At 45.5% G+C, this 23,494-nt stretch overlaps 1 protein-coding gene across 1 annotated transcript in view; it reads left to right on the top strand.

The window, feature by feature from the left end:
* Positions 1-23,494, top strand: part of LOC147461523 (putative cyclic nucleotide-gated ion channel 20, chloroplastic) — a 192,183-nt gene that overhangs the window by 163,341 nt on the left and 5,348 nt on the right. Inside the window, exon 9 of the mRNA XM_086509051.1 lies at positions 19,599-19,731. Within this exon, the coding sequence (XP_086365177.1) occupies positions 19,599-19,731 (133 nt within the window). The remainder of the gene's footprint in view (positions 1-19,598; positions 19,732-23,494) is intronic.

Below are 23,494 nucleotides of genomic sequence, written 5' to 3'. Positions count from 1 at the left end.
TGATCATTGTAATGCGCTCTGGGATTTACACAAATCCGATCAATGGTGGAGGCAGGCTCTTACTGCAATCTGGAAGTCTCGCTTGCCTCTTAAGGAGCATTTGTTTCTTTGGCATTGTTTGCTGGGAGTTCTTCCAGTTGGAACACTCCTTGCGGGGCGCCATATTAGCTCCTCTTGTTGCGTCCGTTGCTCCACTGTTGATGAGACTGTCAAACATCTGCTTTGGGAGTGTCACTTCACCAGGGCTTTTCTTCGTCGCGTTTCTACTTGTATACACCTTCGATTTCCCTCAGCAGTCTTCCACAAACGATTCTGGCTTTTTGGCATTCTTCCGCATTCCCTCCAGCAATTTGCCATTTTCTTCGCATGGGTCAGATTTTGGTTGTTATGGTCCCTGTGGCCCCATTGCAATCTCCGCATGTTTCATCAGCATGATGCAGATCCTTTTCCATCGTACAAGTTTTCGCTGAGGCAATCGTTACATTTTGCCTTTGACATTGGGGACTTATCCCTAGAAACCTTGCAGCTCTTTTATGTTTGTTTTTAATGCTTTTGTATCGCAGAGCACTTCAATGTTCTTCCCTTTGTATATGATCTGTTTGATGGGTTTTCCTCGCCTTGAGGTTTCCCACAGGTAAATTAATCAAAACAATTTAAAAAAAAAAAAAAGTGTGTGTGTGTGGTTGGGGGCAACGGGCCTGGTGCAGTTGGCAATGCTGCAACAGTGAATGGCAGTGGCAGATGCTATAACGTTGGCAATGTGCAGTGGCAACAGGTCAGCCACAGCGGGTGCAGCAGGTGTGGCAGTGGCGCGCACAGGGGGTGAAACAGCGGCGCGCAGGCCTCCACATGGGTGGCGCGTGGGCAACTACAGGGGGTGCAGGGGCTACGCGGTGGGGCAGGGCTGGCGAGGACCGTGGCGGGCAAGCATGGCGAAGAGAGAGAGAGAGAGAGAGAGAGAGAGAGAGAGAGAGAGAGAGAGAGAGAGAGAGAGAGAGAGAGAGAGAGAGAGAGAGAGAGAGAGAGAGAGAGAGAGAGAGAGAGAGAGAGAGAGAGAGAGAGAGAATCTCATAGACGGGGAGACACACCGAGAGATAGGTCACATTGTTCTTCCATCCAGAGATTGAGCATAGAAGAGAAAAAGGAAGGGAGCAAGAGGGAAACCCTGTCTAACTCAACGCTTGAGCATGAAGCATTCACCTATTCCCCCTGCCAGGAGCACCTGACTATGTGCACATCTGTACAGCGCTGACACTCCTAAAGCCCATCGTGCACAGAGTGCCCTCCAAGAAATCCTAGTCAACTCTGTTGTAAGGCTTCTCAAAATCAAGGAGTATCACACGATCCTCTCCCTGGAGACGTGCGAGGGCAGATGCCTCCCAAAAGGTAAAGATGTTGTCAAGGATACTGCGCTCCTTGACAAAACTTGTCTGAGTCCCATGTATAATGGTCACAAGTAGCGGCTGATTTCTCAAATTTAGAGCCTTTGCTAAAATTTTGTAGGCCGAGTTAAGAATAGTGATGGGCCACCACTGCCGAATCTCATCCAAGGAGCGTCCCTCCTTGGGGATAAGTTAAATTAGACTCACTTATGTTAGGCATGTCACCAGTGTGCAAGATGTGCTGGTAGGTGCTACATAGATTCGCCCCAAGAAACTCCCAGTACTCCAAGAAAAAGTTGGGAGTCAAACCATTCTCTCCTGGGAAACTACCTAGGGAGAGTGCCCTGAGGGCCTCATGGAGCTCCTCTAGCTGGAGAGGCATTTCTAGTCTCTGACGCATCTCCTTAGTAACTAAGCAAGGCATGTGTGCCCAAACCTCCTCTTTGCATGCACCCTGGCATTCTAACTGTGGCTCATCTAAAAGCAACTCACGGTAAAAGACAGTAGCAACCGCAGGCATATCCTCCGTCTCTTAAGCAACTGACCCTCAACTGGCTAACACTGGTGTGCACATGAGGAGGCCCCACAGTCTCAAAAGAACTCACCAATAACTCTGCCGCCCACCTGGGTCCATTGAAATGCTTGTCAATGAAAGGCACTCTTGACGCTGCTCCTCAGTGGTGGTCAACCCTTGTCGAGCCTGCTACATGTGCTCCTCTAGCCAAGGACTGTCTAGGTGACACTCCTGCATCCGTTGTAAGGAAGCAATGCCGCGTCTGAGGCGCTTCTCCTCCTTGTGCTTGGCCGCAGGCAAGCAAGCTACAGACTCCCGAAGGAAGAAACGACTAAGCTCAGCAAGTCCAACGGCCACTTTGCTAGCAGGGGTACCCTCAATGCTTAAACTCTCTCTCCAAAGTGCCACCACTTGCTCTATGAGCTCCGTGTCCAGCAAAATCCTCTTGAGGATGCGCATCATCGCACTCCCACTCCTCTGTCTGTTTGTCACAGTAAGAATCGCTGGAGCATGATCTGAGAAAGAAGTCCCTGCCAGAATGCAAACAGATCTTCCCATTTCACAAATGCGGTCACTCGTGTAGAAGCGATCTATTTGAGATAGACTCACTCCTCCTACTCTGCGGTTAGAGCGAGAGAGAGAGAGAGAGAGAAGTTGTCTGGGGGCCCCGACACACCACTGCTCTGCATGTGGCAAAAACTCTACAATATGAGACCAAAACTCAGCTTGTGCACTTGCCACATTGGGCGCATAGATGTTCCGGATGCCCATGAGGCAACCATGAACCTGCATAGTAATCCACTAGGGCTTGCCTGGCACAATAATACCTCTACCCACGATGTCCTGTTGCCATGAGTTCGCAATAGTCATACATATCCCTCCCTGAAGGCCTCCAAGCCCAAAAGCAGGCGACCAAAATGTCTCATAGCGGCCATGCAGAATCCGACCACATCGCCGAATGTGTCTCTCACAAAGATGGTGCTCCTGAAGAATAAGAATATTAATCATACCCCCAACAAAGCTCTTGATGCAAGAGACCCCTCTGATGTTGAAACTGGGCCCCACCTAATCCCTATACATTTCATGAGACAATTCTTATGGATCAGTGAGAAAAGTCGGATGCTGCAATAGCAGCCAACCTCGTTATCTTCAAGGCCAGCTTGGATGGAGAGTAATCCCCATTCGATTGACCCCGAGATAGACGTGACTGTAGAGGTTGTCCAACCCAGGTCCATTAAGAACGTGCGGTGCGTCGGGCTACATCCTCTGTCTAGGAGTCCTCATGTACATACACATAGCAGGGTGTACCGTGCGTGTCAGCAAAAATATGTACCATAATGTGTCTACATCCTGTTGTATGCGGTGGTGTCACAGAAAACTTGGCCAACGGCCAGAGAGTTTGTATCAAATCTGTCACCCCGAAGTCTTCCGTGTGATGAGAGAACTTGAGAGCTTGAACCTGAAGCTAGTCCATCACTGAATTCAAAGTCCATTCAGTCTGATCCGTGCCACATAGTGGGAAGGGGAAACCAATCGTTGTGTCCAGAACAATTTGTGGACTCTGAAGCAAGCCGCCTCAAGGTCCGGAGAGGAATCGCGGAGGAATCGTGTAAAGTCGTAAGCGAAGAAGTCCTACCGGCGACGGATGTTGAAACTAAGCAGTCCTCTAGGGATTGCTGCAAAAGGGGACGTCTGCACCAATAGGGGCGTCCGCAGGAATGGCTGCTCCTCTCTCACCAGGCAGCTTGTGGAAAAAGCACTGCCAATAGACCTCCTAGCTGTCGATGAAGCTTCTGTCCCTTGGGCTGGCTGTGAGGGAGGAAAGAGAGTAGACGACGTAGGAGTAGGGCTAGTGGGTGGGATGGGAGGGCTGGGAATGGCGGGGGGGATGGGGAAGGTCGGCATAGCGGGAGGAGGAGGGGTTGTTGGTGGCTAAGCTGAGGTGGAAGGGGTATCCGTGGGCTCGTCTTAGTGTGAGGGGTCGAAATGGTTCCTGGTGGGAACCCACCGTTGCTGGCCTGGTGCAGGCCGACCACCACAAAAAGCAAAAGCAACAAAAAGGAAACAACAAGAATAGTAAACTCGAAGGACATGCATCCATGTACTTACTGCCCACCCCCCCCCCCCCCCCCCCCCCCCCCGCCCAAAGCAAGTCCTCAGGGAGCAATGAAACATACTTTTTTTTTCGTTTTATCATATTGAATTACTAATGGGAAAGCTCAAAACGAGGAAAACCCATGGGAAACATTACATGCGGTTAATTAGAAACAGTCAAAGTAGAGCTCATAATGAAGTGGGGAGAGCCCATCCAAGTCACGAGTAAATTTAAGAGACTGTCGAATGAAGGTTTTGAAGAGGAATACATAATCCCCCTGAACATGTTGAAACATGAAAATTACGTTCTTTCCAAACTGTTCAAAGCACCTAGAATCTAACCCAATCAAAAAAGTATGCATACGGCCGAAGTAGCAGCAGAAGCACTTCAAAAATTCAGAATATTGGCCAAAATGTATCCGAGGAAAACGAGTGCGAAGACATGTAGAGGTTTAATCCACAATATGCTGCGTATGAGAACAAAACCACAAAAAATGTGGAATATTCTCGGTGCCAACACCACAACAAACACATCGCGAGGAAGCCGGTCCTTTCGAGCGAAGAAATTTACAAGTTGGGAGAACCCTACTGATACACCTCCACATGAACAATGGCTCTTTCATGGGAAGTTTTAACATGCCACGCTTTCATAATTTTGTTGCGCCACCATTTACCCATATGTCATACCTTATTGCAGTGTTCCTGTGGCCAAGAAGATGACTACAAATGGCAATATACCTTTTTTGTAGATAAAGAGAGAATCAAGGAGCTAGCATAATGCCAATCACAAAGTCGATCCTCAGCGGCAAGCGACGGAATGGGAGATCTAGAATCAACAATATCCTTGATGATCTGCCATGTGTATTTGTAATGCATTCCAGGACCAAGAATAAGAGCAGTCTGTCGAAATGAAAGTACATGCCCATAAGAATCAACGACCTTTGATATCACATCAATCTGGGGAGGAAATATGCCCGTCTTGGAGACCGTTGAACAAGGGTCTAATCAAAAGCCAGACTCCGGTTCAAACTCTCAAGTCTAAGCGAATTGCCACTCGCGTCATCCTATGACAAGTGCTTCTGACTTGATTCCAATCCGCTACCAGATTGGAAGCGAGGAGGTAGTCTGGAATGGTAGCTTCAAATTTTCCAAAAACGACATCCCAATAGGAAGGCTGCCAATGACCAAAAGCAGGTGTAGAAACCGCATGAGAGCACAAAAAAGCAAACACCAGTGTCTAGGGCTGTTTTTGTTCTACTAGTACCAATAACAATGTGGCCCTCCTTGCAATAACATGAGAACACAAACGTAAAGATATTCAAACCACCACAATTCTTTGGAGTACATAGTTTATCCATAGCAAGCAAGGGTAGTCCTTTTTTGTGAGAGCAAGTAGACCAAAAATGGTCCAAAATCTGAGACATGAAAGCACGAAGACGACGAGGTGGCCAATGCAACAATGGTAGGAAAAATTGCATATATGCCATTAAGATGGACTACACTATTCTGAGTCGTACGTGTAACGGCCAGGCAGATAATTTCCAATATTGTAATTTGGATCTAATTTTATGCTCAACCCAATCCAAACGTTTGGCATTGTTCACCGACCAAGCCAAAGGGTATCCAAGATGCCGCACAAGCTGATCTAGCTTCTCTATCTCACCTGGCCATAATATAGAATGCCAATCCATTTGATGTAATGGCAAAAGCTTAAATTTTCGGAAGTTAACATGAAGACCAACAGCCAACCCATAAATGTGCAAGGCATCTATGATGCAACAAATCTTGAGTATGCATCATGAGTGAAAGTGTCACGTGCGCACTTCACTTGCGCTACGTGGACATGCTTCTGCTACAGTCTAGCATCAGTCGTAGCTTAGGACCTGGCTTGGCACTTTGTGAGCCTCTAGCAGGACGTGCATGTCCATGCTGGTGATAGTTGCATACCCTCTCTTGCACACTTCAGTCATTCCAGCATTTAAACATTTACGTGTGAATCGCCCCTTAGCATGGCATTTATTAGTAATTGATTTTCAGCATTTTATTAGCAAGGTTGTGGGGCCTTTCTAGCTACTGCTTGACCCAGATGTCGGCACCTCTTTAGGCAGCCCTAGGGGTGCTTGGAAAGCAGGAAAACAGGACGAGGATAAGTACCGGCAGTCCTCTCAGCCTCACTGGTGTTTTTCAGCCAGATTGCCAACATTTTCCTTAGAGTATCCTGAGCGTTTTCAGCCCAGAACAGCCAGCGATTTCAGCCTATGATTGCCATCAGACTTCAGCCCCTAGCTTCGTCATGGTTGCAGATCCTAGCCATTGACATCGCTAGCATTTTCAGCATTCAGCCATAGCCTCATTGTCGTCGTCGTCATCGTCATCGACACCGTACCCCAACATCTAGCACCCTTTGTGTTCTGGCTTGGCTCCTAGCTCAGCATAGGGATCTTGAGTACTTGCAATACCCATCAGTACCTGCAATACCCCTTAGTACCCATCAGTACCCCAATACCCGCAGTACCAAGTGCCAAAGTACCCGTAGTACCAAGCACCAAGTACCCACAGTACCAAGCACCATGTACCTGTAGTACCCGGTCCTTAGTCTCACAATATCCATGAGCAACTCAACAATACTCACCAAGCATCATCATCAAGTACCCATCTCAGCATCTAATCATTTAGCATTATTGTATCAACATTTTGTGCAAAAAATAAAGCAAGTACTTGCTCTGGCAACAAAGCAAGGGGGCCCTTGAGGGTGGTTGGGACCCGACATGCTCTCTCTCTCTCTCTCTCTCTCTCTCTCTCTCTCTCTCTCTCTCTCTCTCTCTCTCATTCAGTTCAGTTCTTTCAAGTGAAGTAAAGTAACCTTGTGTTTCTTTTTGTAGAGTACTAGATCGGAGCTAAATCCTTGAACTCTTTCGTTGCACTAGACATTGGTATTGCTTCGACTTTACTCAAGGGAAGAACCATCAAGAATCCAAAGAACCTCTCTCAAATTTTTTTTCTTAAAGAAGCTTCGTGCTGCGAGCCCGGACATAATAGGCACTCCCACCCTTAGTCCATCGAGGGCACGCCCGTCTTCATCGCTATGTCTTTGAACGAAGACCGACATCGAATACACGAAAATCCAGATGTTGAATACCAAGATCTACTTGCCTTCTATGCAGATATGGAAGGAGTTGGTGCAAGGAACCCTAACCCTCTTCTGCATTCGCATTTGCATGTAGTGTGCATCCACTTCCGTCGACATGGAACCATTGGAAATACCTCCGAGCACCCTTACCTTTTATCTTCACCTGCAATATTTTTCACGAGAGGACTATTCGAGTGTTAGTACTTGCTCGCAAGGTAGAGTCAACACTGAGGCTGGTATTCTGCGACAATAGTAAGCCTGCCTAGTAACTTGTATGGTCAGTGTTTACATCGCAATAGTCCCTACATCCGCAATATCCACGAGTTTGGAGGCGTTTTCATCGGCTAATGCATCCACAAGGATCAGAAGCATTCAACATCAGAAGTACAGAAAAGCATCGCATGTAGAAATTCGGGCCATCAGGTCTCACCTTTAACGTGGGGGGATGTCACGTGTGCACTTCACTTGCGCTACGTGGACATGCTTCTGCTACCGTCTAGCATCAGTCATAGTTTATCTTAGGACCTAGCCTGGCACTTTGTGAACTACACCAAAGCATAAACAGACCCTGCGGATATATAGTCCATCCTAATATGGTCGAGATGCCAATCAGAAAGCAGAGAGTCCCCAAACAGTGTAGACACCGGAGAAACATCAAGTAGCTGCTGAATTTGCTGCCATAAGTGTCGATAATGATCTCCCAAGTCATAACGAATAGCAGCAAGCGGAAAAGAAAACCTGTCCCTCATTATCCACCACTTGATCAACTTGGCAGATCCCTTTTTGCGAAAGAAAGTAAGCTTGTCGAGGAGAACGCTGAACCAAAGTAAGAGCGAATGCTTTGCTCCAATGAATGTTCTCCGATCGAAGGGAATTTCCTGGAAGAGATTGACGACTGTGCCAGGATAAGTGCAAGGTGACAGCCTTTCAATCCGCAACAAGAGATGAAGTGAAGGGACATCCTGGAATATGTCCATCCAACTGCCAAAAAACAACATCCCGATACGAAGGACGCCAATGACCAAAGGAATGCGTAATAGTGCCTTCACAAAATGCCAAATCATGAGCGTCCATGGCTGTCGCTGATCCACCAGCGTAGGCAGAAGCATGGCTTTGTGAGCCAAAACGTGCTGACGCAAATCCAGAATATTAATCCCTCCCAGTCGCTTAGGCGTGCATAGCTCATCCATAGATAGAAACCGCAGTCCTTTCTTGTGGGAGGAATTACGCTAGAAATGTTCCAGCATACACAACCCAAGAGACCCAAGGCACCGCTGAGGCCAATATAAAAGTGGAAAATAGAACTACACATAAGCCATCATTATGCATTGAACAATCCTAAGTCGCACATGTAATGGCCAAGTTGACAATTTCCAATAGCTAAGCTTTAAGTGGTTCTTTGTAACATCCATACAAGTTTCTGTGCTGTTGACACATTCCAACCAATCAGATATCCCAAATGGCGTACTATAGTCTGAGGGGAAACAATCACCCCGAGCCATAGAAGCCTTTGCCAATCAAATTCCTTCAGAGGCATCAGCTTGGATTTACGAAAATTAACATGCAATCCAGCTGCCAAGCTAAATAAATGCAGAGCATGCATGATTTGGTGCACATCCTCCTTAACTTGTTTGAACATGAAAAGAGAGTCATCAACATATGCATGGCCAATAAATTGCTTTCCAGAAGGCAGAGCAAGACCATGTAGATGACCCGAGGAAGTGAGGGCCTCAAGATGTAGCAACAAGGGGTGCAAAGCAATCGCATAAAGCAAAGCACTAAGAGGACACCTTTGTCTGACCGAGCGCCCAAGATTCCAAGTGTCCATGATAGAACCACCCAACAAACCCGCAGAAGTGCTATGAGCATACAGGAGAAAAATCACCTTCGAAATTTTCGGCCCAAATCCCAACCTTTGCATTGTTTCTGCAATATAATCCCATAAAACAGCATCAAAAGCTTTTTCAATATCAACTTGCATAACCAACACATCCTGCTGAGTGTATTTTGCATATTCCATACCTGTGGTGACACTCGCCAAATTGTCAGTGATGTGCCGGCGAGGTATGAAACCATACTGTTGATTGATGAAGTCCTTCATGCAGGTAATCCTTAACACGGTTGACTATCATTTTGGCAATCAATTTGTATACTACTGGCATAAGGGTGATAGGCCGCCAATGGGAAAATTGTTCACAAAAGACATGCTTTGGCAATAACTTGAACAACCCCTCCTTCCAAGAAAGGGATACATCGTGCTTTTCCCAAGCCATATTCATCATTACCAATAAAGGTTCCTTAAGGTATTCCCAAAAGGACAGGAAGAACTCAATTGTAAGTCCGTCCCAACCAGGAGGTTTCCATCTCAATAAGTCCCTCAGACTTGCATGCAACTCTGCCTCAGTGAACGCAACCTCCAAATCTTGTGCTTGTTGTACAGAGATAATAGGAGCAACATGTGACAGGAAAAGACTAAGTGCCTGTCTAGCTTCATGAGTAAGAGGGGCCGGAGCTTCAAAGATCTTTCCATAGTGCGCAACCAAAGCCTCTACCAACTGTCGGGATGAAGATGTCCACTCTCCAGAGGAAAGCTCAACTCTTTAAATGTCCTGAGAGCGACGAGAATGATGCAAGTGCTTGAAAAACTGTTTGGAAGCACATCCTTTATCAACAAAAGCATGTTGCCTTGCACGCGTCTGCCATTTAGCCAATTTCCGCTCATCATTCCGTATAGCAATTTGGGCTGAAACCAAGTTATTAAGTTCAGTTTCTGAAAGTGTGGAGGAATTAGCCATATGCATCAATCTTTGACAAGTGTCTCTGCTTGCTGTACATCATCACGCATTTGAGACATATAATACTTGCCATAATTGCTAACAACACTTTGGGTCCGGATCACTAAGCGGAACTACGCAACATCCATATCTATGTACATATGGGAGAGCAAAGGCGGGATTATGTCCACAATGCATAGCATGGAAAACTTCATGCTTCAAATATGCATTATTGACATGTAAAAGTCGTCTTTTAGGCAAAGAAGCAATCTCCGTATACGGACCAAAGTGTAAAGTCAAACATGTAGGAGCATGATCCGAAAGGCATAAAGTGTAGTCAACCCTCATGTCACATACAAAAGTATCACACTGCTGTCTGTGAAAAAGATACCAACGGTCGAAGCGAGCTCGATAAGAGGATCGAACATTATGCTGGAAGGTAAATCTTGAATCCCTATCATGCAAAAGTGGCCATAGATCCAATGCATCACAGGAACGCACCATATGATCCCAAGCCTGACATTCCATACGCAGCATGTGTGACTAGCCATTAGTATTTTCAACAGCGGCTAGTGCATTATTAAAATCTCCACAGAGAAATGCATCTGAACGCCAACTGTACATGGAAATATCTCTCCATAATATGGCACAATCATTAGAAGTCGTAAAAGCATAAACACCTCCTAATTCAAAGACTTCCCCATTAACAATACATTGAATCACCATCCATCTTCCACTTGGGTCATTATAAGCAATGGTTGGTTGTAATTCATGCTGAACAAGCATAAGCACTCCCGAGTAATTTGTATTGCCTGCATAAGCAATCCAATATCTTGCAAAATAAGAAGTCTGACTAGCAAAGTGATGCTGATTATACTCTTGAAGCACTACCACATCCGCTTTACATGTATGTACATAGTGCCAGGTTAGCCTCCACTTGTCATGATTGCATAACCCACGCACGTTATATGAAATGCATCTCAATGAACCATACATCCTATGAGATATATACAGAGGACAACAAAGCAAGAGAATCAAGTGGAAGTGCCCATGAGCACATCCACATCCACTGCAGAAACAACCAAAGGCGGATCACAACCGGGGGTAGCAGAGAAGGTCTGAAGCGCTCCCGGCAAAGAAGCCAATTCTCTTGTAATAACTGCTTCTTTATATGACCGGACCACCTTATCCCATGCCTTTGCCAAAGACTTATTATTATTATAAAGGAGCTTCATTTGAGATGCAGTCTTCAACGAAGGCACATAATTTCGAGAGGAGGCTGGAACTCGAACCTTGATCCATAGAAACAGGGGATCCGGGGACGGGGGCCTTCTAGGCGGGGATGCGACGTGGGACCCGGGGATGGGGGACGAGACGCGAGAATGAGACGCTCAGACGTCCGGGTGCGCAGGCGGAACGTCCCGGGACGCGCGTCCCCGGTGATGGGTGCAGATGGGACGCGGGCAGGGGGCGCCAGGGGGGACTTTTTCAAGTTCACAAGTAAAAAACGGAGCCGTTTTATGGCCGTTTCACTAGGGGGGTCTTTCTATATAATAGGCCCAAGGAGGACACATTTTCAAGCTACCTTGCTAAGGCCTCATGAGTCATACTACATACTACATACCCAAGGGCCTCAAGCTTGACTCTTGAGCCTTGAGCCTTGCCCTCCCCTCTCAAATCTCTCCTTCCCCTCTCTCCTCCTCTTGAAGTCGAGACTTTGGAGCCTTGAAAGCCTACCCCTCTCTCCTTCTCTCCGGATCTCCGAGCTTCCATTTTAATTTTTCTCTAATATCTATGGTATCTCAAGATGGATCCGGAGCAGCTCTAAGCCCTTCTCCTTATCCTCCCTTCTGCCGCACCATGGCTTCTCAACCCCCTTCCTCCCCCAACTTCACATGGGCATCGTGGAATAAACAAGTTTTTTTTAATGCGCGTCCCTTGGCCCGTCCCCCGTCCCATGTTTTGCCACGTCCCCGTCCCCGTCCCCGGGACCCATCACGTCCTCGAGACCCGTCCCCATCCCCATGTGACTATGCCTTGATCGTCTTTTTGGGAACACTCCTAGCATCCTTCACTGGGTTCCTATCTTTGCCTTTTCCTATCCCTTTCTCTTTTTCCTTTTCTTTTCCCCCTTTTGTTGAAACCGTAGAAGGGGGTGCAACAAGCCTCGACACTTGTTTGCCTTTCCCCTTATCCACAAAGGAGGGCGCTACCGAACTCGAAGCACTTCTGTGTCTGAATTTTGGAGAGGATTTTGAAGGTGGCGAAGATTGTGCAGGGGGTAATGCCGAAGGAGGAAGCTGCAAGTGGGGTTCCGGACATTCTGATCGCATGTGACCAACTTGCCACACCGAAAATAGGAGTCGGCAAACTTGCCCCATTTCAACTTAAAAGGGCGTTTCCCTCTCAATGGGTCGCCTGAAATTTATCATTATACCAGCTGGTGTGGGGACATTTGTATCTCACAAGACACAAAATCTATTAGTATTTGCATCCAATTTGGGAGGGCACACCACTTTTCCCAACTGGTCAGCCAGAAGCGGAAGAAAGTGACGCCATGTACGAGGGAAGTCCACCACCTCCACCCATACTGGGCATTTATGCCTAATGAGACTCTGATAGTCCTTAGTGAGAGCCCATTGTAATACATGCGTCATTTGCGTGTCGAAGAACAATGGCGACATTCCAAGCAGGCCCTCCCTGGCCTCACTATCTGCCAACAAAACCTCGGAAAATCCTCGAGCTCCAAAATAAACCCCACATACCGCATGGCGTTTTAGCATGAAATCCACCCATTGTCCTACATCCTGTGCCATAGGCATTCTACCAGTAAAGAACAGTATAACAACATTTAACGCATACTGGGCAACAGGATCCATCAACTGCCGAACAGGAATCACAACTTCCTTCTCAGGTTCCTGACCCTCCCAGGCCCTACATGCATCTTCAAAATCTTCATGCAAGCATTGCTTAATGAAGGCCATTGGATCATCTGAAGAGGAGTCCATCGCTTTGCGTCTTTTATAGATGCAGGAGAAATCTGTCATGGAACTTAAGCACTCTCATATTTCCAAAGCAATCTGACCCTGTATTGAGATTCTGTTCCTTTGGCCAACTGAGGAGGTGAGAAGACCAAAACCCTAACCTAAGGGACGAGACTGTATACACAGAACCCAAGAAAACGGAGTCGCATACAGGCTGATACACGGCGAAGGAAGTCTCTAGTAACGCAGCAATCCCACAACAAGTGACAAATATCCTCTTTTGCAGTCGAGCAACGAACGCAAGAAGAAGGACGAATATGACGCTCCCGAAGAAATGTGCCAACGGGAAGCACTCCAAGCAAACAGCGCCAAAGAAACAGGCGCTCTTTCGAAGGCAAATGGCTTTTCCACAAGGCAGAGAGGAGCCTCCTCCACCAGAGGTCAGATTTATGCATATGCCAAAGGGCATTACAATGACCATCAACCCATGGTTGTGGTAGCAGAAGAGCATAAATTCGACCTGTAGAAATATCTTGAAAAGGCATTTCCCGCAAGGCCCAATCATACATGTGATCACCATCAGGCAAAGGTGAAACAGGCAAAAAGTCGAGCAGCATGCGTTGAAGCTCTCTCCAAAACTGACGGTAATGCATGCCCAATCCAAAACGGCGAGCAGCAAAGGGAAACTCAAAAGTATATTCGGCTTCATCGACCACATCCTCAACCACACGAATGCCACGTCCAGAGAGAAAGTGAGCCTGACGAGGGGAGCAGTCAACCAAAGTAAAAGAGAATGCCCGGCTCCAATGGAGACTTTCGAAACGGATCGAATCACCTTCCTGCCGAGGATTCCATGATAAATGCACCGTAACCTCTTTCCAGGCAGATACTAAAGTGGAAGCAAGAGGACATCCAGGATTGCGCCCTTCCATCTTGCCAAAAACCACCTCCCAGATAGAGGGTTGCCAATGGCCAAAAGCTGAAGTTACAACATGCTGACCGAGAAATGCAAACATCAGAGTCCAAAGCTGAATTTGTTGCACAAGAGTAGGCAGCAATATAGCTTTCCTCGCAAGAACATGCCCGCGCAAATCCACCAAGACGTTTAGGAGTGCAAAGCTTCTCCATTGACATCAAGCGTAAGCCTTTTTTCAGAGCATGGGTCCGCCACAAATGGGACATAATGTCCAACATAAGAGAATCAAGACATCGACGAGGCCAATGCATCAGTGGCAAAAAGAACTGAACATATGCCATCAGGATACTCTGAACAATTCGCAGACGAACATGCAAAGGCCAAGTAGATAACTTCCAGTAATGCAATTTGACATTGAAACGTTGCATAACCCAATTGACTTTCTGAGAGTGAGTAACATTCCATCCAATTGGATAACCCAAATCCCGAGTGATCACATTTGAAGACACAATCTCACCTGACCACGACAGACTGTGCCAACCACAAGAACGAAGAGGCAGAAGCTTCGATTTACAAAAGTTGACTCTAAGCCCAGCCGCAATGCAAAAAAAATCCAAGGCTTCCATAATCACCTTGACATCCGTCTGCTGATTACGGGGCATAAACAACGAATCATCAGCGTAAGCCTGGCCAACGAATGCACGACCCGAAGGTAACCGCAGACCATGAAGATGCTCAATAGAGGTCAAGTGATCAAGATAAGTCAACAGCGGGTGAGTAGCAATAGCATACAACAGAGCACTAAGGGGGCAACCCTGCCTGACCGAACAACCAAGAGGCCAGGATTCAGTTAATTCACCTTCCAATATCCCTGAAGACGTGCTACATGCATACAAAAAATGAACCACATTGGCAAGTTTAGGACCAAACCCTAGGCACCTCATCGTGGCGGCAATGAAGTCCCACTGTACAGTCTCAAAGGCCTTTTCAATGTCAACTTGCATAACCAGCCCATCCTGTTGAGTGTACTAGCATACTCCATGCCAATCAAAACATTAGCAAGATTATCCATAATCTGATGGAGTCCTGCAAAAAGATGGTCCTTAATGCGGTGCACGAGCATCTTAGCAAATATCTTATAAACCACCGGCATCAAAGTAATCGGGCGCCAGTGAGAGAATCGCTCACAAAGCGCTTGCTTAGGCAGCAATTTAAGTAAACCTTCTTTCGAAGATAGTGGCAAATCTTGTTTCTCCCATGCCGCATTAATCATGAAAAGCAGTGGATGCTCAAGAGCCTCCCAGAAGGAGAGGAAAAATTTCAAAGTAAGCCCATCCCATCCTGGAGACCGCCAACGGCCCAAAAAGCAACGCACTATGCAATTCTGAAGCAATGAAGAGGTTCTCAAGGCCAAATGCATCTTGTGGGGATATGATCGGAGTAACAAAAGAAAGCATCAATTGACGCGCATGGCAAGCAGCCGAAGATGCCTGAGAGGGAGCAGCAAACACATGTCGATAATGCAAAACGATGGCGGGTTCTTGCTTTGAAGAAGTCCAAACACTTGAGGAAAGCATAAGCCGCTTGATCGCCTGTGAGAGCCTTGAATGATGCAAACGCTTAAAGAATTGCTTCGAAGCACAGCCTTTATCCATGAAAGCCTGTTGACGGACACGCGTCTGCCATTTAGCAAGCTTTCGCTTGTCATTACTTTGAATGAGCACAGAAGCTTCACATAACTCCAACATCTCAGAATTAGACAGAGGCCGCAAATCAACCAACGCTTGCAGTCGTTGACAAGCATGCTTTGCATCTTTGACATCCCCTCGAGTATACTGCTTGCCATAGTCACAAATAACACTTTGCACCCTCATAACAAAGCGATACCAGGCGGCATCAAGATCAAGATGCATATGAGCAAGCAGAGGGGGAATAACCTCAGAAATCATGTCACGAAAAACCTAAATCATGTCACGAAAAACCTCATGTGTGAGATAAGCATTGTTAACAAGTAGCAGACGTTTCCTAGGAAGAGCCCGATCACAACGAGTCTGCCCAAAACTGTGTCCAACAAAACAGGGTAATGATCGGATAACTGCAAGGTGTAATCGATGTTGACCTCACATACGAATTCCTCATATTGTTGCAAATTAAGCAAATACCATCTATCCAACCGCGCTCGATAAGACGAGTGGGCAACATGCTGAAAAGTAAAACCAGAGGCATTTGGATGCAAATGCCACCCTATATCAATCATCTGAGTAGAAGCAAAGAGATTATCCCATTCTTGCCTTTCCGCAAACAACATATGTGAATTGCCAGTGATACTATCAGCCATCTGAGGGGTATTATTAAAATCACTGCAAAGGAATGCACTCGAGGTCCATGAGCGAGAGGAGATGTCTCGCCATAGAGCAACCCTTTATCTAGATGATGTATACACATAAATGCCTCCAAATTCATATACCTGATCGTTCAACAAACATTGAATCACCATCCAACGGCCGTGCGGATCATTATATAAGAGAACTGGTTGAAGCTCATGCCGAACCAGTATCAATAAACCTGAGTAATCTTGCAAACCAGCATATGCAATCCAGTAACCTGCAAAATAAGAACACTGACCAGCAAAATCATGCTGATTGTGTTCTTGCAAAACCACGATATCTGCCTTACATGTATGTACATAGTGCTAGGTCAGTCACCATTTATCAAGGTTACATAACCCACGCACATTATATGAAATGCATTTAATGCGACCGTGCATTGGAAACCATATTTACAACGGCAAAAAACACAGGGATCAAGTCGAGATGCCCATATGGACATCTCTATCCAACCCATCCATGCCAGAACCCATCCGCTGAGCAAAGCAGGAAACTTGTCCATAAAAACTGCCTGAGAAGTGGAAGCCTCTCCCACAAGTACATCCTTATAAAAGTGCATCGCTTTTTCCCGGGTGTCAATCAACGTGCGATTATCATTGCAAGGAAGCTGCTTAAATGATACATTCTTATTGGCGTTAACGAGAGGAACATAATTACGGGACAAAGGTGGAGTACGAATTTTCACTGTCTTTTTAGGTATCACCCAAGAGCCAACATCAGTTGACGCAACATTTTTCCCCTTCCCTGCATTTACATTCCCAACATCCGCAGCCGGCAGATTTTTGTTTTTCCCCTTATCTGCATTGGAAGTCACCTTCATAGCAGGGACTCCATTCGATTTAGCTTCACCAACAGATTTGCCTATAGGGGCAGGGTTAGAGGAAGGAACAGCCGAAAGAGGGGGCTGCAAAACAGGTTCATGACATTTAGATTACATGTGACCGAATTTACCACATCGAAAACAGGAGTTAGTAAATTTGCCCCATTGGAGTTTAAAAGGGCGCTTGCCCACCCAAGGATCCCCTGAATTCACCATAATTCCATCCGGGGTATGCTTATCCGTATCCCACAGATTGCAAAACCTGTTAGTGTTCGCGTCCAATTTCGGAGGGCAAATCACCTTACCAAGTTGAGCAGCCAACAAAGAAGAAAATGCCTCCACGTGCGAGGAAAATCAACAATTTTCACCCACACAGGACATTTGTGACGAATAAGACTTTGATAGTCCTTCGTAAGTGCCCAAGGCAAAACATGAGTCATCTGCGTGCCAAAAAAGAGGGGAGACTTCTCCAGCAGGAGGTTTCTAGCCCCAGTATCTGCCAGTAGCACCTCATAGAAACGCCGAGCACCAAAATAAACGCCTCGGACAGCTTGGCGTTTAAGCAGGAAATCAACCCACTGTCCGACATCCTGCACAACGGGCATTTTGCCAGGGAAAAACAAGATGACCGCATTCATGGCATATTGCGCTACCGGATCCATAGGTCTTGTACTGGAATTCGCACCTCAAGGGCAGGTGCTTGACCATTCCAGGCTTTTCGGCCTCTTCGAAGTCTTCATACAGGCAACTTTTGATTTCAGAAGCACTCTCCGAAACACTTTCCATGGCTTTACGACGCTTGAAGACACACGGGAACTCTGACATGCATCAACCGGACCACAGCCGAAAACTAAAGCAAAAGACTTTTTTTGGTATTTTGACAATTTATCTATTTACAGAGACCTCAGAAATATGTACATCTCCACAGAACTCAGGTGGGCGAGAAGGCCAAACTGCAGACACGTAGTTGAACGCACAGGCTGTCTCCACGTTGAGCTATTGGCCACACATGCTGGCTGCACGTAGGTTGCAGGTTCATGTAGGGGAACAATATCGCTGACACAACGGCAGAAAGCTTCTGCTTTGATGAAGGTCGTTACAATGGGGCTTGCAGGACTGTGTATTTCACGCAAAAGCAGGTCTTATTGAAGCAGAATAGAAAGGTGGCAACAATCCTAGAAGCCACGACCACTCTCACACACACACGCGCGTGCACACAGAGTGAGCATCTTCCCACTCACACGCGCTCACGCGCGCGCACACACACTGAAAGATACAATAAAGAACAACCAAGAAACAAGGAAAGAAGAGAAAAGAAAGAAACAAAAAGAAGAAAAAAGAAAACAAACCTGAGACAAGTAGGGCACCGACGAAGCAACTAGACCAACAGAGGGAGAAACGCTCGAACAACTGTCAGGGAGTCTGCAGCACCAGGAGGAGGATGGTTGGTGTGGGAGGCGAAGTCACACAAGAAACCTTTTCGGGGCAAAGACAGCGGTCCTGGCGGGCTTCACGTTGATGGATGATAGGCAGCACCTCCGGAAGCAGAAATGTGACATAAGAGGAGAGGGGCTCAGTAAACCTCAAGCGACCACCGTAGATAAGAGTACAGTGGTTGCTTGAGGTGGAGAGCCGTTCGTCTCAATGGAAAATCAATCCATTGCATCCAGGGTCCACGTGGAGGTCCCCCCCCCCCCCCCCCCCCCCCTCTCTCTCTCTCTCTCTCTCTCTCTCTCTCTCTCTCTCTCTCTCTCTCTCTCTCTCTCTCTCGCTCGCTCGCCTTTGTTTATGGGCAATAACAGTGCTTGGTAGGCTTCATGAATTGCCACAGTGCAACTGGGTTTAGGCCCCAACAGGTCTTATTTTCATCAGCATGCGGCAACCATATTATCGAGACCACTGGTTGGTGTGGTGGGATGATGACAAGGAGTAGAGCCTCCTTGTTACATCCTCTCAGGCAATTTTTATTAAGAGTGTGCCACAAAAGCCTCCAAATAAGGCTGTAGATATCACTAGTTCACCATTCCCACTGTTGTAATAGACCACTCCAATTTTAAAGAGACTTCAGAGCTCAAGTTTACCCTGCCTTTTTTAACGTGATCTGTTGCACAACACTGACAAAGAATCAGGTTTTAGCTCGCTTGTATAAGTAGTGGCTAGTCTAATTCTGTGCGAAATTTTGTTCACATTTCTTCAAATGACTCTCTGCGTGATTTTGATGCCTTGCATTGTTCACTTCCCATTGACTCCATGTATGAGGACGTGTCTTTTCTGTGAAGTCTGTCACAGGATAGTCATTAATTCTCATATTTTCTCTATACTTCCACAAAGTTCTGCTCGTGAGGGGGAACGGCTAGACCATGGCTGTATACCTACAGGCTTTGTAGTGTCTAGTGATCTGAATTTTGACAACATGGAGATAGAGGCAGAGATCTTAATTAGAAAAGTGTAGATCTCTTTTGACTGTTGTGAAACACATAATTTATCATGAAAGAGAAGAATCCTTAAAGAAAGCTTTTGTTCCTGTTTGTGATGCTTTTGTTTGTGCTTGAATTTTTTCATTTGTTTCACTCTTTAACAATAGCTCTTTACCACAGGAAGGTACGACAAGTGGAAAGATTCAAGTGGGCTGCCAATAAAGGTGTGAATGAAGAAGAGCTTCTTAAGAGCTTGCCTGAGGATATAGAAAAGGAAATACGCAAGGCCCTCTGTTTGGAATTAATAAAAAAGGTATCTGAAGTATTGCCATTTATTGAACATAAAACCTTGTGCTTATCTTGTTACTGATTGAAATAGTCTAAAGTGTGTGTGTGTGTGTGTGTGCGCGCGCGCGTGCATGGGAGAAACATAGATTTATTATGGTCCTCGGATGTCAAATATGACCTATGGGACCAAAGGTATATGTAATGTACTACGTTTGGGGCTGATAAGTGACTCTTGATGCTCAAGGATCATGGTGATGAGAGTCGCAATGAAGAGCCCACATTGAGGGTGGGAAAGGAAAGTATATAGGTCTAGGTCATGGCTGAAAATGTGAGGGAAGCAAGTTCTGATGTGAGCAAAAGTTGAGCACTCTAGTATGTGTGGTACTTAGATGCTCGAACTTGCAGTGAGCATAAATGCGCATAGTCGATGGAACTCTTCTCTAGTGCCCAACTCCCCATCTTGCATTGAAGGGAGTGGGAGCTAAGCCGAATGGCTGCGATAGTGCATGTCGCCAACAAAGGGATAGGCTCAAGCATAATAGGGCGAGCACAGTTTCCTCTTTTCGGGCATGGTTTTGTAGTTGGCGGCAATATGGGTGGTGTAATGAATGAAGCGTGACCCCTCCCAAGCTGTAACACACTGGCATTGTAGAAAAGCTTCATTCACTTGGGAGTTTATTGAGGCAACATGTAGCAAGTGTAACGCATCCCATCTCCCAAACCTCCTCTTTATGTCATGCATCCAAGCTGTGCTCAAGATCTTACTTTTAAGCATCTTTTGAACTGTTTTTTGATTGCTTCCCATGCAATTGTAGGAAGTCGATGTGAGGGGTTTTGATGCATCTTTATGATGTACCCCACAAAGCTCTTCATGCCCAAAACCTCAATTGGAAGAGATTCCGGCTCCAGAAGTAAGAACATATATGGTGTTTGTGTCTTAACTTGGGAGAAAATTTGTAAGAAAGTGCTTTTGGATGTTCTCAAACTCTTTTGAAGTAGACTTTGAGATGCTCCCATCCCACACTTCAACTCCATAAAGAAGAACTTGTTGGGTTTTTAGGGTGGATACACACATGTAGTTGTAGACACAAAATGAGGAGAGATGAGAGAGAAATAAAATGCCTATGCAAGAGGAGAACTTACACCATTGAAATGAACAAAATAACTAGTGCATAAGCAAAGCTTGTAAACTACAAGTGATGTGTAGAGCTTGTGGAGAGTGCCTTCTTATGTAGGCTCTCATGAGATGTTCTAGAGTGTTCTAGGGCTAGTTCCCACATGGCTAAGAGATGGAGTGAAGGCATGTGTTTAATCCTTACAAACTCCCCCTTAAACTCATGCTTGGAACTCCTAAGGTTGCACAAAGGTATGTAGAAGGTTCATACATTTGGATACATCATTTTTGGGTCTAATGTGATACATAATGGTTTTCATATGGATACAACATTATGCCCTACATTGATACAACATAAAAACGGTGCTCAAAGAGATACAAAGCATCATCACCCTTAGGATACACCTTAAGGAGTGGGTAACTAAAGATAATGGGCTGAAAATGAACATTTAGTAAATATCATCATACTCATAATTGGATTTGGATTTTGAGCCATATTTGGCGTTACCCTCCCACATGCTTTTTATTAGAAAAACTAGAGGAAGGAGAAGAGATGGCTGAATGGATGAAGTTGATGCTCTCGGCATCCTCGTTGTCGTCATCTCCGTCGTCATCATCATCACTATGCATATAGTGAACCTTGTTGGAAGACCTTTTACCTCGTTGAATGTCGGAGGTAGTGTCGGTGTTGAACCCATAGTGGATACAAAATTGAGGCGCATGCCCCACTTTACCACACTTCACACACTTCTTGATTTTGTAGCAATTGAAAGACATATGATTTGTCTTTCCACAATGCTTACGTGCTTTGAAGTTCTTTTTCGAAGAAGATGAAACATACAAAGCTTGTGAGGTGTTCTCTTCTTTATGTGTGTGTTTCTTCTCTTGTTCTTGTAAAGAGTTGACAATGCTCTCAAGTGAAGGAATTGGCTCCTTCTCTTTTAAGACCGTCACGATATTATCATATTGCAATGGAAGAGACTTAGTACTACGGCAATTTTGTCTTCTTCTTCAATGTTGCATTCTATGTAACTTAGTTGCGTGCAAATGCTTTTAAGTCTGTTGACTAAGCTAGATAAGCTTTCACCCTCTTGCATAACTAAGCTATAGAGTTGCATTTTAAGAGAAATCTTAGAGTGTTTTGATTTTGCTCCAAAATTCCTCTCAAGTATCTCCCATGCATGCTTAGCGGTAGTGGATTGGTCTAAATAGTGAACTATCTCATCTGCTACACTTGTGAGAAGAATGCCCAATGCTTTTTCATCTTTAATTTGAAGTTCACGTTGTTGTGCACGTGAAGGTGGGTTCTCTTAATCAATATTAGATGTGATTATGCTCCATAACCCTTTCTTCATTAGATATCCCTTTACCTTAACTTGCCAAGCGTGGAATCCTACCCCATTAAAGATAGATAGAGTATCATTACCCATAGTGTATGATGGTAGGTGAATATGCAATGGCAAGAGCGGTCCTATCAAGAGACTCTCTTTATGGTGTCTTGGCCCGTTACAATAGCATACAAATGAAGCAAGTAAAATGTAGCATATAGAGTTACAAAATGCTTGTTTTGGGTTACCAAGTGCGGCAATGTATTTCCACTTCAAAGTAGAGTTGAAGCGTCTTTTTCCCCCTTTGTTGAAGTAGAATCGGCCTCGAACTAGTGATGTAGACGCTCCCGATTGATGTAGTCTTTGTCGGCAAGTGTCGTAGAGTGTTGCCCAATCCTTAAGAGTGCTTAATAGAGCATAAAAATTAGATTTAAGGGCCTGTTTTCCACTTTTAATTCTCTGATATGAAAACAGAGAATTAATGAAGCTTAAAACTCATGAAAATGTGACTAGTAGCTAGTGACTAGTTAGCTAGTCTTGTACTATTAATGTACGGAGCTTTAGGCATCGAAGGAGCATGAAATGGGGCTGATTAGAGCAAGTAGATGGACTGTTTTTGAAGAAAACACAGCCATGGAAGCTTCGAGAACTTATTTGTGAAGTAGAGAATAAGATAGACGAAGATAGGAGCTAGTAGAAGCCTAGTCTTGCAAGAATGAAGCAAGTGAGAGTAAGGAGCATTGAGATCAAGCTTGGGGCTGATGGAGAGCTGAAGCTTTCCATGAAAGCTTGGTGGGAAGAAGGAGAAGCTCCTAGAGGAGAGAGAAAGTAGGTGGTTGAATGAGCAAGAATCAAGTGAAGAGCACTTTCCACATTTCAAGGCCACTTGTCCACTTGTGAGGCTTGACTTTCTCCTCTTTTAGCTCTTCCAAAAACGTTTTAGAGTGAGTGTGAGAAAACCACCTAAAAGTGAATGCTAGTGTGTGCTAGTGAGCCTATGAGGGTCTTTAATACTCTGATACCAATTGTTGGGTTTTTAGGGTGGATACACATATGTAGCATTCATGTTGTAGACACAAAATGAGGAGAGATGAGAGAGAAATAAAATGCCTATGCAAGAGGAGGACTTACACCATTGAAATGAACAAAATAACTAGTGCATAAGCAAAGCTTGTAAACTAAAAGTGATGTGTAGAGCTTGTGGAGGGTGCCTTCTTATGTAGGCTCTCATGAGATGTTTGAGAGTGTTCTAGGGCTAGTTCCCACATGGCTAAGAGATGGAGTGAAGGCATGTGTTTAATCCTTACAGAACCGGTGTCACGGAAGTGTCAAAAAGGTACTTCTTG

This window comes from Adiantum capillus-veneris, chromosome 3 (assembly GCF_014529385.1).
Source record: "Adiantum capillus-veneris isolate H3 chromosome 3, ASM1452938v2, whole genome shotgun sequence".
In the NCBI taxonomy this organism is placed as follows: domain Eukaryota; kingdom Viridiplantae; phylum Streptophyta; class Polypodiopsida; order Polypodiales; family Pteridaceae; genus Adiantum; species Adiantum capillus-veneris.
This window is presented reverse-complemented; position numbering and strand designations above follow the sequence as displayed.